The 11,784-nt window shown below is 40.0% G+C and overlaps 1 protein-coding gene across 1 annotated transcript in view; it reads right to left on the bottom strand.

The window, feature by feature from the left end:
• The window catches only part of LOC111958163 (two pore channel protein 1), a 35,518-nt gene continuing 23,734 nt past the window's right edge, over positions 1–11,784 (bottom strand). Inside the window, exons 14-27 of the mRNA XM_070436899.1 lie at positions 10,269–10,332; positions 10,114–10,158; positions 9,953–10,009; positions 6,671–6,724; positions 6,452–6,524; positions 6,235–6,342; positions 6,040–6,111; positions 5,851–5,940; positions 4,538–4,653; positions 3,600–3,646; positions 3,397–3,465; positions 1,518–1,614; positions 1,400–1,428; positions 1–392 (exon numbers count right to left, since the gene is read on the bottom strand). Coding sequence (XP_070293000.1) covers positions 288–392; positions 1,400–1,428; positions 1,518–1,614; positions 3,397–3,465; positions 3,600–3,646; positions 4,538–4,653; positions 5,851–5,940; positions 6,040–6,111; positions 6,235–6,342; positions 6,452–6,524; positions 6,671–6,724; positions 9,953–10,009; positions 10,114–10,158; positions 10,269–10,332 — 1,026 coding nt within the window. The 3' untranslated portion in view covers positions 1–287. The remainder of the gene's footprint in view (positions 393–1,399; positions 1,429–1,517; positions 1,615–3,396; positions 3,466–3,599; positions 3,647–4,537; positions 4,654–5,850; positions 5,941–6,039; positions 6,112–6,234; positions 6,343–6,451; positions 6,525–6,670; positions 6,725–9,952; positions 10,010–10,113; positions 10,159–10,268; positions 10,333–11,784) is intronic.

Consider the following 11,784-nt stretch of genomic DNA (forward strand, 5'->3'; position numbering starts at 1 on the left):
TCAGAGAGAAAACATGATTTATATCAACACAAATCACTGCTGGGATCCAGGCTGTAGTCCAATGACATCATCACATCCTGACTGTCCAGTAGGATGCCAGAGTACAATCCCTCAGGATGGGTGGAGGGAGGGAGTGTTGAGTGGGTCTCCGTATTGTCATTGTGGAAAACATTTAGTTCAGAGTGCTCTGTGGCATGATGACTGAAGTCAAAGAGGTGTGTTTGAAAGAGAGAAACAGTGAGTGAATATTAGTTGGTGCTAAGTAGTCCTTGTGAGTTGAGCTGGGGTTAGGATTCATGTTCATGGCAGGGAGGAGGGATGTCCAGCTCTCTCTCCACTAGGCTTCTGTCTGACTGGGGTAAATTCTCTCTGGAGTACTCAGCATACCACTCCTACACACACACACACACACACACACACACACACACACACACACACACACACACACACACACACACACACACACACACACACACACACACACCATCCATTTAAAAAACAAAGTGTCACAGCTGACATGTCAGAATATAGTCATATGTATAATCCCATTGGTTAGACAGTGAGGAAGATCAACATCCTGTCTTCAGCTAGATCAAGTCATCTCAAGTCTCATTTAAAGTGACATCTAAGATGGAGCAGTCGGCATGGGTTCTCGTTCGATCTGTCATGCAATGTGACTCACCTAGAATTTCTCCATCCTCGTAACAATCCTCATAGCTGAGAGTTCTATCTCTTCGTCTCCGACTTCTCTCGATCTCAATCATAGCATTCATGTGCTGAGCTTTCTATCATCTACACATTTGTCTTTATTATTTTTGTTTATATAAGTTGCGACCGTGTTCTTTTGCGTGCGTCCTGGTGTCAGTTGTGAGTGTTAGGTCTGTGTTTCGCACCCCACTGCGGGTCCATGGCCAGCAGTACTCCCTGTAGAGAAGTTAATGTTGATGTGAGTGCCTCAGAGGAACTCGGTTTCTTGAGGGATAAAGCTCGCGAGAAGTTAAGCCAACGCCTCGTACACGAGGCTCACCTCTGCTCCTCAATACACTCGTATACACGTTTGCTCATCTACAAACATCCATACAAAACAAAACCATCCTCAACCCAACTTTTAAAAAACACAAAAATTTTACTTATCCGTTGAAAAAATAATCCATTCGTAGCAGAGGCACACAAACACAGCAGTGCTTCCCAACTCAGCATTTTCCCCCCCCAACCTCCATACCAATCTCATCTACAATCACATTCTTAACTATCTATATACATCTATCTTTTCTATTATATCCACATAACCGTTCTCATCTATTCAACATCTATCATCTCGAGAACACGTATACCGTTTCTCATCTTACTATTACACCAATCTCAAACACTATACCGTTCTCATCTACAACACACAAACACACATCTCAAACACTATACCGTTCTCATCTACAACACACCATCTTTACACACACATTTCAAGCACTACACCGTTCTCATCTTACTTTGACCGTTCAATCGCGCACACACAGACTTACCCTCAGGGTCTAACAGTGGTTCTTTGTTCTTCCGGCTGTAGTTCATACGGAACACAAACGCATCCAGGATGAAGGCAACGATGATGGTCATCACCACCTAGAGAGAGGACAGAGGGAAATTAATACACACGCTTGCACACGCATAAACTACCGTTCAAAACTTTGGGGTCACATAGAAATGTCCTTGTTTTTGAAAGAAAAGCAAATTTTTTGTCCATTAAAATAACATCAAATTGATCAGAAAACCGTGTAGACATTGTTAATGTTGTAAATGACTATTGTAGCTGGAAACGGCAGATTTTTAATGGAATATCTACATAGGCCCATTATCAGCAACCATCACTCATGTACTTAGTAGTTTTCAGCTGTGCTAACATAATTGCAAAAGGGTTTTCTAATGATCAATTAGCCTTTTAAAATGACACGTTGTGTTAGCTAATCCAAGTTCATTTTAAAAGGCTAATTGATCATTAGAAAACCCTTTTGCAATTATGTTAGCACAGCTGAAAACTACTGTTCTGATTAAAGAATCAATAAAACTGGTCTTCTTTAGACTAGTTGAGTATCTGGAGCATCAGCATTTGTGGGTTTGATTACAGGCTCAAAATGGACAGAAACAAAGCACTTTCTTCTGAAACTCGGCAGTCATTTCTGAGAACAAGAATAGAAGGCTATTCCATGCGAGAAATTGCCAAGAAACTGAACATCTCGTACAACGCTGTGTACTACTCCCTTCACAGAACAGCGCAAACTGGCTCTAACCAGAATAGAAAGAGGAGTGGGAGGCCCCGTTGCACAACTGAGCAAGAGGACAAGTACATTTGTGTCTAGTTTGAGAAACAGACGCCTCTCATGTCCTCAACTGGCAGTTTCATTAAAAAGTACAGACAAAACACCAGCCTCAATGTCAACAGTGAAGTGGCGACTCTGGGATGTTGGCCTTCTAGGCAGAGTTGCAAAGAAAAAGCCATATCTCAGACTGGCCAATAAAAATAAAAGATTAAGATGTGCAAAAGAACACAGACACTGGACAGAGGAATCTCTGTCTGGAAGGCCAGCATCCCGGAGTTGCCTCTTCACTGTTGACGTTGAGACTGGTGTCTTGTGGGTACAATTTAATGAAGCTGCCAGTTGAGGACTTGTGAGGCGTCTGTTTCTCAAACTAGACACTAATGTACTTGTCCTCTTGCTCAGTTGTGCACCGGGGCCTCCCACTCCTCTTTCTATTCTGGTATAGAGCCAGTTGCGCTGTTTTGTGAGGGGTAGTACCCCCCCCACCCAGGCGTTGGTTTAAACCGGAAGGGGACTTTCCAGATTTTTTTTTGTCTTTTTTGGGCCCCCCCCAAAAAATTTTTATCTCGCATGGAATAGCCTTCATTTCTCAGAACAAGAATAGATTGACGAGTTTCAGAGAAACCTCTTGTTCCTTCCTTTTGAGCTTGTAATCGAACCAACAAATGCTGATGCTCCAATTACTCAACTAGTCAAAGAGACCAGTTTTATTGCTTCTTTAAATCAAACAATAGTTTTCACTGTGCGCTAACATAATTGCAAAAGGGTTTTCTAATTGATCAATTAGCCTTTTAAAATGATTAACTTGGATTAGCTAACACAATGTGCCATTGGAACACAGGAGTGATGGTTGCTGATAATGGTCCTCTGTAAGCCTATGTAGATATTCCATTAAAAATCAGCCGTTTCCAGCTACAATAGTCATTTACAACATTAACAATGTCTACACTGTATTTCTGATCAATTAGATGTTATTTTAAAAATTGACAATTTTTGGGGCTTATCTTTCACAAACAAGGACATTTCTAAGTGACCCCAAACTCTTGAACGGTAATGTACGTGCACACACAGACAAAACCGGTCTTACCATGGTGACGATGTAGAAGGTCATGAAGTAGAGGCGGCTCCAGTGAGTGGTCATGGATGTCACTCCTTCCTGTGGGGTAGGGGACAGCAGCTGTCAATCAACCTCAGCAACCAATCACAACAATGGACAAGCTTGACAGTCAGGCAGCAGCAGAGGTTTAATCAGATAGGCAGTATTTATTGTGAGGATGAACAGAGTATTACCATGGTGATGTACCAGTTGTTTACCACAGTCAGCTCAAACAGAGTCACTGCAGAGAGGAGAGGGAGAGAGATCCTAAATTCCAAATCAATCCCTAGCACTTTATTACACTGAACAAAAATATAAAACACAATAGGTAAAGTGTTGGTCCCATGTATCATGAACTGAATTTTTTATTTTTTAATTCCAAACGCACAAAAAGCTTCATTAGCTCAGATTTTGTGCACACAGTTGTTTACATTCCTGTTAGTGAGCATTTCTCCTTTGCCAATATAATCCATCCACCTGACAGGTGTGGCATATCAAGAAGCTGATTAAACAGCATGATCATTACACAGGTGCACCTTGTGCTGGGGACAATAAAAGGACTCTCTAAAATGTGCAGTTCGTCACACAACACAATGCCACGGATGTCTCAAGTTTTGAGGGAGCGTGCAATTGGCAAGCTGACTGCAGGAAAGTTCACCAGAGTTGTTGCCAGAGAAATTAGTGTTAATTTCTCTACAAACTTCGTATTAGAGAATTTGGCAGTATGTCCAACCGGCCTCCCATCCGCAGACCACATGTAACCACTCCAGCCCAGGACCTCTACATCCGGCTTCTTCCCCTGCGGGATCGTCTTGACGGGAGTGGGGGGATCTGAGGAGTATCTCTGTCTGTAATAAAGCCCCTTTGTGGGGAAAAAAACATTCTGATTGGCTGGGCCTGGCTGCCAAGTGGGTGGGCCTAAGCCCTTCAAGGCCCACCTATGGCTGCACCCCTACCCAGTCATGTGAAATCCATAGATTAGGGCCTAATGAATTTATTTCAATTGGGTTTCCATATATGAACTGTAACGCAGTAAAATCTTTGAAATTGTTGCATGTTGTGTTTATATTTTTGTTCAGTATATATAACAGGGAACTGCCTAGTATCGACTACTGTGTGTGCATGTGTTTACCAAAGCTGCTAAGGATATTGTTGAAGTTGTTGAGATAGTAGTAGCCCTCGTCCAGCACCGTCCGGTTGCCTATGGTTACATTGATCTGCCTGTAGGAATCTGCTACTGTACTGGTACTGATAGGGGGGTATGAGAGAGTGAAATAGAGTAGAGAGAGAGAGAGAAAAATAGAGTAGAGAGAGAGAGAAATAGAGTAGAGAGAGAGAAATAGAGTAGAGAGAGAGAGAGAGAGAAAAATAATAGAGTAGAGAGAGAAATAGAAGTAGAGAGAAAAATAGATGAGGAGTAGGAAGAGAGAAATAAGAGAGAGTAGAGAGAGAGAAATAGAGTTAGAGAGAAATAGAGCTAGAGAGAGAAGTAGAGTAGAGAGAGAGGAAATAGAGTAGAGAGAGAAATAGAGTAGAGAGAGAGAGAAATTAGAGAGAGAGAAGGTAGAGGAGAGGAGAGAAATAGAGTAGAGAGAGAGAGAGAGAAATAGAGTAGAGAGAGAGAAATAGAGCAGAAAAGAGAAGAAATAAGAGGAGAGAAGAGAAATAGAAGTAGAGAAATAGAGGAGAGAGAAATAGAATAGAGAAATAGAGTAGAGAGAGAGAAATAGAGTAGAGAGAGAAGAGAGTAGAGAGGAGATAGAGAGAGAGAGAAATAGAGTAGAGAGAGTAGAGTAGAGAGAGAAATAGAGTAGAGAGAGAAATAGAGTAGAGAGAGAAGTAGAGATAGAGAGAGAAATAGAAGTAGAGAAGAAATAGGAGTAAGTAGAACGAGAAGTTAGAGAGAGAGAAATAGAGTGAGAGAGAGAAGTAGAGTAGAGAGAGAAGTAGAGTAGAGAGAGAGAGAAAAATAGAGTAGAGAAAGAGAGAGAGAGAGAAAAATAGAGAGAGAGAAATAGAGTAGAGAAATAGAGTAGAGAAAGAGAGAGAAGTAGAGAAAGAGAGAGAAGTAGAGAAAGAGAGAGGTAGAGAAAGAGTGAGAGGTAGAGAAAGAGAGAGAAATAGAGTAGAGAGAGAGAGAGCGAGAGAGAGAGAAGTAGAGAGAGAGAGAAGTAGAGAGAGAGAGAGCAATAGATTAGAGTTAGAGAGAAATAGAGTAGAGAGAAATAGAGTAGAGAGAGAGAGAGAGTAGAGAGAGAAATAGATTAGAGAGAGTTAGAAAGAGAAATAACATAACTGAAACCCATGTGAACCAAGAGAGCCATCTTGTAGTCATATTACTAGAGCTCCAATATCCTTTGTAGAATTGATAGTCTATGGTAGGCTCTGCTTGGAACAGCGTGTCAGGGTAGACTGACAGGTCGGTGTGTGGAGTGTGTGACTCACTTGCAGCAGTTAGGGTAAACTACATCAGCGAAGAACTCCATCCCCACGATGGCAAAGGAGTAGTAGAAGATGATCAGTGTCAGCCCCAGACTGAGAACACACAAAGGTTCTTATTAAAAGGCTCATACCTGCCTTGTATGTAAATATAGTGGGTTATGGTTCAGAGGTCAGGAAGTAAAGGCGTTACACCTTGCCATCCTTGGGAAGAGTTCAAACATGGTGTCCAACACGTTGCGATACCTCTGCTTTATCTTAAACAACCTGAGAGAGAAAACACACACACTTACACGTGATGATCAATACAATATTTATCAAATCTACATATAACATGTACCTAACAAAATACCCCTGAAAACATATATGTGTGTTGTCATAGTAACCCACCTGAGTAGCTGCAGCGGTCTGAGCACCACAATGAAGTAGAAGGGCTCCATGTCAAAGGCCAGAGCAATCAAGCCCAGAAAGGCAAACACCGTCACAGAGAAGTCAAACCTGGTGAGGCGAACACAGAGACACTGATGGCTACTAGGCTACTAGATAATAACAGTGGACATGCTAATGGTTGAGGGTAAGGTGTTAGGGTTTAATGGTCAGTACTCACAGGTTCCAGCCAGAGCTGAAGTAGGCCAACGGCCCCAAGCCTGTTATCTTCAACAACACCTCCACCCCATAGACTAGAGATTGAGAAAGAGAGAGAGGGGGGAGTACAAATGTGTGTTCTCACTAGTGACAAAGAGGAGGTGGCTCTGTGTGTGTGTGTGTGTGTGTGTGTGTGTGTGTGTGTGTGTGTGTGTGTGTGTGTGTTGAGAGTGTTCATTACTCGTGAGGAAGACGATGTAGCTCCAGGGAACCATTCTGGACCAGGAGAATCCACCTGCAGGGGAGGGCCAGGACAGAGATCAAACAATTTTACAGATTAGTCTAGCCTGAACTAAAAAGCATTCTCAAAAAGAATCTGCATTAAATGTACTTTATAGTTGGGAATAGGTTTAGTTACTATTCAACATGTAGGTCTCTACTAAGACTCTTACTATCAAACATGTAGGTCTCTACTAAGACTCTTACTATTCAACATGTAGTCTCTACAAGCTTACTATTCACATGTAGGTCTCTACTCAGAACTCTAGTATTCAACTGTAGGTCTCTTACAATAAGACTCTTACATTCAACATGTAGTCACTACAGCCTGACTATTCAAACATAGTTCTCTACTAAGACTCTTACTATTCAACATGTAGGTCTCTACTAAGACTCTTACTCTTCAACATGTTAGTCTCTACTAAGACTCTTACTATTCCAAAATGTAGTCTCTACTAAGACCTTACTATTCAACATGTAGGTTCTCTACTAAGGACTCTTACTATTCAACATGTATGTCTCTTACTAAGAACTCTTACTATTCAACATGTAGGTCTCTACTAAGACTCTTACTATTCACATGTAGGCTCTCGACTACTATAAGGAGCCTCTACTATTTCAACATTAGTCTCTACTAGACTCTTACTATTCAAATGTAGGTCCCTACTAAGACTCTTACTATTCAACATGTAGGTCTCTACTAGACTCGTTAACTTATCAACAGTTAGTCTTACAACTACAGACTCTTACTATTCAACATGTTACGTGGTCTCTACTAAGACTCCTCGTACTATCTTCTAATGTCAATGTCTCTCTACTCAAGACACTCTTACTATTCAACATGTAGGTCTCTACTAAGACTCTTACTAAACCATGATAGGTCCTACTAAGACTCTTACATTCAACATGTAGGTCTCTACTAAGACCTTACTATTCAACATGTAGGCTCTACTAAAAAGACTCTTACTATTCAACAATGTAGGTCCTTCTCTAAGACTCTTACTATTCAACATTCGTAGGTCTTACTTAACTCTTACTATTCAACATTGAGTCTTACTTTAAGACTCTTACTATTCAACATGTGAGGTCTCTTACTAAGAGCTCCTTACTATTCACATGTAGTCTTACTTACTCTTCTTCAACATGTACGGTCTCTTACTAATCTTTACTATTCAACATGTAGGTCTCTACTTAAGACTCTTAACTATACATGTAGCTCTCTTACTAAGACTCTTACTATTCAACATGTAGGTCTCTCTAGACTCTTACTTTCACATGTAGTCTCTACTAATACTCTACTAGTTACAACATGTAGGTCTCTACTAAGACTCTTACTATTCAACATGTAGTCTCTACTAAGACTCTGTACTATCAACATGTAGGTCCTCTACTAAGACTCTTTACTATTCAACATGTAGGTCTCTACATTAAGGCTCTTACTAGTTCAACATTAGGTCTCTACTAGACTCTTACTATTTCAACATGTAGGTCTCTACTAAGACTCTTACTATTCACATGTAGGTCTCTACTAAGACTCTACTATTCAACATGTAGGTCTCTACTAAGACTCTTATGATTCAACATGTAGGTCTCTACTAAGACTCTTACTATTCAACATGTAGTCACTACTAGGACTCTACTATTCACATGTAGGTCTCTACTAAGACTCTTACTATTCAACATGTAGGTCTCTACTAAGACTCTTACTATTCAACATGTAGGTCTCTACTAAGACCTCTTACTATTCAACATGTAGGTCTCTACTAAGACTCTTACTATTCAACATGTAGGTCTCTACTAAGACTCTTACTTATTCAACATGTAGGTCTTCTACTAAGACTCTTACTATTCAACATGTAGGTCTCTACTAAGACTCTTACTATTCAACATGTAGGTCTCTACTAAGACTCTTACTATTCAACATGTAGGTCTCTACTAAGACTCTTACTATTCAACAGTAGGTCTCTACTAAGACTCTTACTATTCAACATGTAGGCTCTACTAAGACTCTTACTATTCAACATGTAGGTCTCTACTAAGACTCTTACTATTCAACATGTAGTCTCTACTAAGACTCTTAGATTCAACATGTAGGTCTCTACTAAGACTTACTATTCAACATGTAGGTCTCTACTAAGACTCTTACTATCAACATGTAGTCTCTACTAAGACCTCTTACTATTCAACATGTTAGGTCTCTTACTAAGACTCTTACTATTCAACATGTAGTCTCTACTAAGACTCTTACTATTCAACATGTAGGTCTCTACTAAGACTCTTACTATTCAACATGTAGTCTCTACTAATAACTTCTTACTATTCAACATGTAGGTCTCTACTAAGACTCTTACTATTCAACATGTAGGTCTTACTAAGACTTCTTACTATTCAACATGTAGTGTCTCTACTAAGACTCTTACTATTCAACATGTAGGTTCTCTACTAAGACTCTTACTATTCAACATGTAGGCATCTACTAAGACTCTTACTATTCAACATGTAGGTCTCTACTAAGGCTCTTACATTCAACATGTAGGTTCTCTACTAAGGCTCTTACTTAATCACATGTAGGCTCTACTAAGCTCTTACTAATCAACATGTAGGTCTCTACTAAGACTCTTACTATTCAACATGTAGGTCTCTACTAAGGACTCTTACTATTCAACATGTAGGTCTCTACTAAGACTCTACTATTCAACATGTAGGTCTCTACTAAGACTCTTACTATTCAACATGTAGGTCTCTACTAAGCCTTCTTACTTTCAACATGTAGGTTCTACTAAGACTCTTACTATTCAACATGTAGGTCTCTCTACTAAGAGCTTCTACTGATTCAACATGTAGGTCTCTACTTAAGACTCTTACTATCAACATGTAGTCTCTACTAAGGTCTTTACTATTCAACATGTAAGGTCTCTACTAAGACTCTTACTATCAACATGTAGGTCTCTGACTAAGCTTACTATTCAACATGTAGGTCCTACTAAGACTTCTTACTATTCAACATGTAGGTCTCTACTAAGACTCTTACTATTTCAACATGTAGGTCTCTACTAAGAACTCTTACTTGATTCAACATGTAGGTCTCTACTAAGACTCTTACTATTCAACATGTAGGTCCTCTACTAAGACTCTTACTATTCAACATGTAGGTCTCTTACTAAGACTCTTTTACTAGTTCAACATGTAGGTCTCTACTAAGACTCTTACTATTCAACATGTAGGTCTCTACTAAGACTCTTACTATTCAACATGTAGGTCTCTACTAAGATCCACACTCCGTTAACGGCCACCACCACATCTAGAGAGAGAGAGGAGAGTTAGGCTGTCCTAGAGTAAGATTTGTTCAAGGATGACAACACAGATAATAGTACTATAAACTACTAATAATGGATGTCAACTTACACATGGTATACTGGAAGGCTTTAGACTTGACCAGCAGATTGATGCCTGTTAGAAACATAAACAGAAGGAGGTCAGTCAGTCTGAGTCACCCCAGATAAGAGGAACATAGCATTAGATGGATGGATGGAAGATAGAAGGGAAAAAGTAAGAATCACCTTTGAAGATAAGAAAAGTAGTGTGTGGAAGATCATCAAACCAGTGTTCCCCGCTCCGCCGTGCCTACAGAGTACAATCACACACACAGACGCCACAGAGAGGTGTGTATACAGGTACAGGTATCCACACAGAGAAATGGGATAATTGTGTGTGTGTTATGACTCTCTCCTGGGTGAGGATCAAAGGTTCCAGAGCAGCTTGGCAAATGGCTGACAGATAGCCAGGGGGGGAGAGGTGCCGGTTTTGAAACCTTAACACCCGGTCATAAATTGTATGCCGCAAAAGGGTCTTTCCTGCCCTGCAGTATTGGGAAAAGAATGTGCTTTGTGTAAAGAGACTTTGGCCGCCAAAACCTTTTTGTCCAGAAAGTGAAAATGGGAACAATATTTATAAGATAGGAATGTTAAGAATGGTTAGTGGGGATCTAAAGAATAATCATGTCATAATGTTTATTATTTTGCGATGTCATTAAGGATGGTATAACAAAATAACTGTAACTCGGAAAGGGTAAGCATTGTATTTGTGAAGTTTACATCTAAATGTTGTATAAAATATATGATTAAGTATGAGAGTATTTTGGTTAACTTCTTATGGCTGGGGGGCAGTATTGAGTAGCTTGGATGAATAAGGTGCCCAGAGTAAACTGCCTGCTACTCAGGCCCATAAGCTAAGGTATGCATATTATTAGTATATTTGGATAGAAAACACTCAGAAGTTTCTAAAACTGTTTGAATGATGTCTGTGAGTATAACAGAGCTCATATGGCAAGCAAAAACCTGAGAAAAAATCAAACCAGGAAGTGGGAAATCTGAGGTTTGTAGGTTTTAAAGTCTTTGCCTATCCAATGTACAGTGTKATTTGCACTTCCTAAGGCTTCCACTAGATGTCAACAGTCTTTAGAACCTCGTTTCAGGCTTCTACTGTGAAGGGGGAGAGAATAAGAGCTGTTTGAGTCAGGTGTCTGGCAGAATGCCATGAGCTCAGTCAGGCGTGCGCCCGTGAGAGTTAGCTGCGTTCCTTTTCCTTTCTAAAGACAAAGGAATTGTCCGGTTGGAATATTATTGAAGATTTATGATAAAACCTCCTAAAGATTGATTCTATACATCGTTTGACATGTTTCTACGAACTGTAATATAACTTTTTGGACTTTGTCTGGACTAAGTACCTGCGCCTCATGAATTTGTGAACTAAACGCGCGAACAAAAAGGAGGTATTTGGACATAAATTATGGACTTTATCGAACAAAACAAACATATTGTGGAACTGGGAGTGCATTCCGATGATGATCATCAAAGGTACAGTGGGGCAAAAAAGTATTTAGTCAGCCACCAATTGTGCAAGTTCTCCCACTTAAAAAGATGAGAGAGGCCTGTAATTTTCATCATAGGTACACTTCAACTATGACAGACGAAATGAGAAAAAAAAATCCAGAAAATCACATTGTAGGATTTTTTATGAATTTATTTGCAAATTATGGTGGAAAATAAGTATTTGGTCAATAACAAAAGTTTCTCA

Source organism: Salvelinus sp. IW2-2015, linkage group LG33, assembly GCF_002910315.2.
Source record: "Salvelinus sp. IW2-2015 linkage group LG33, ASM291031v2, whole genome shotgun sequence".
NCBI classification, from domain to species: domain Eukaryota; kingdom Metazoa; phylum Chordata; class Actinopteri; order Salmoniformes; family Salmonidae; genus Salvelinus; species Salvelinus sp. IW2-2015.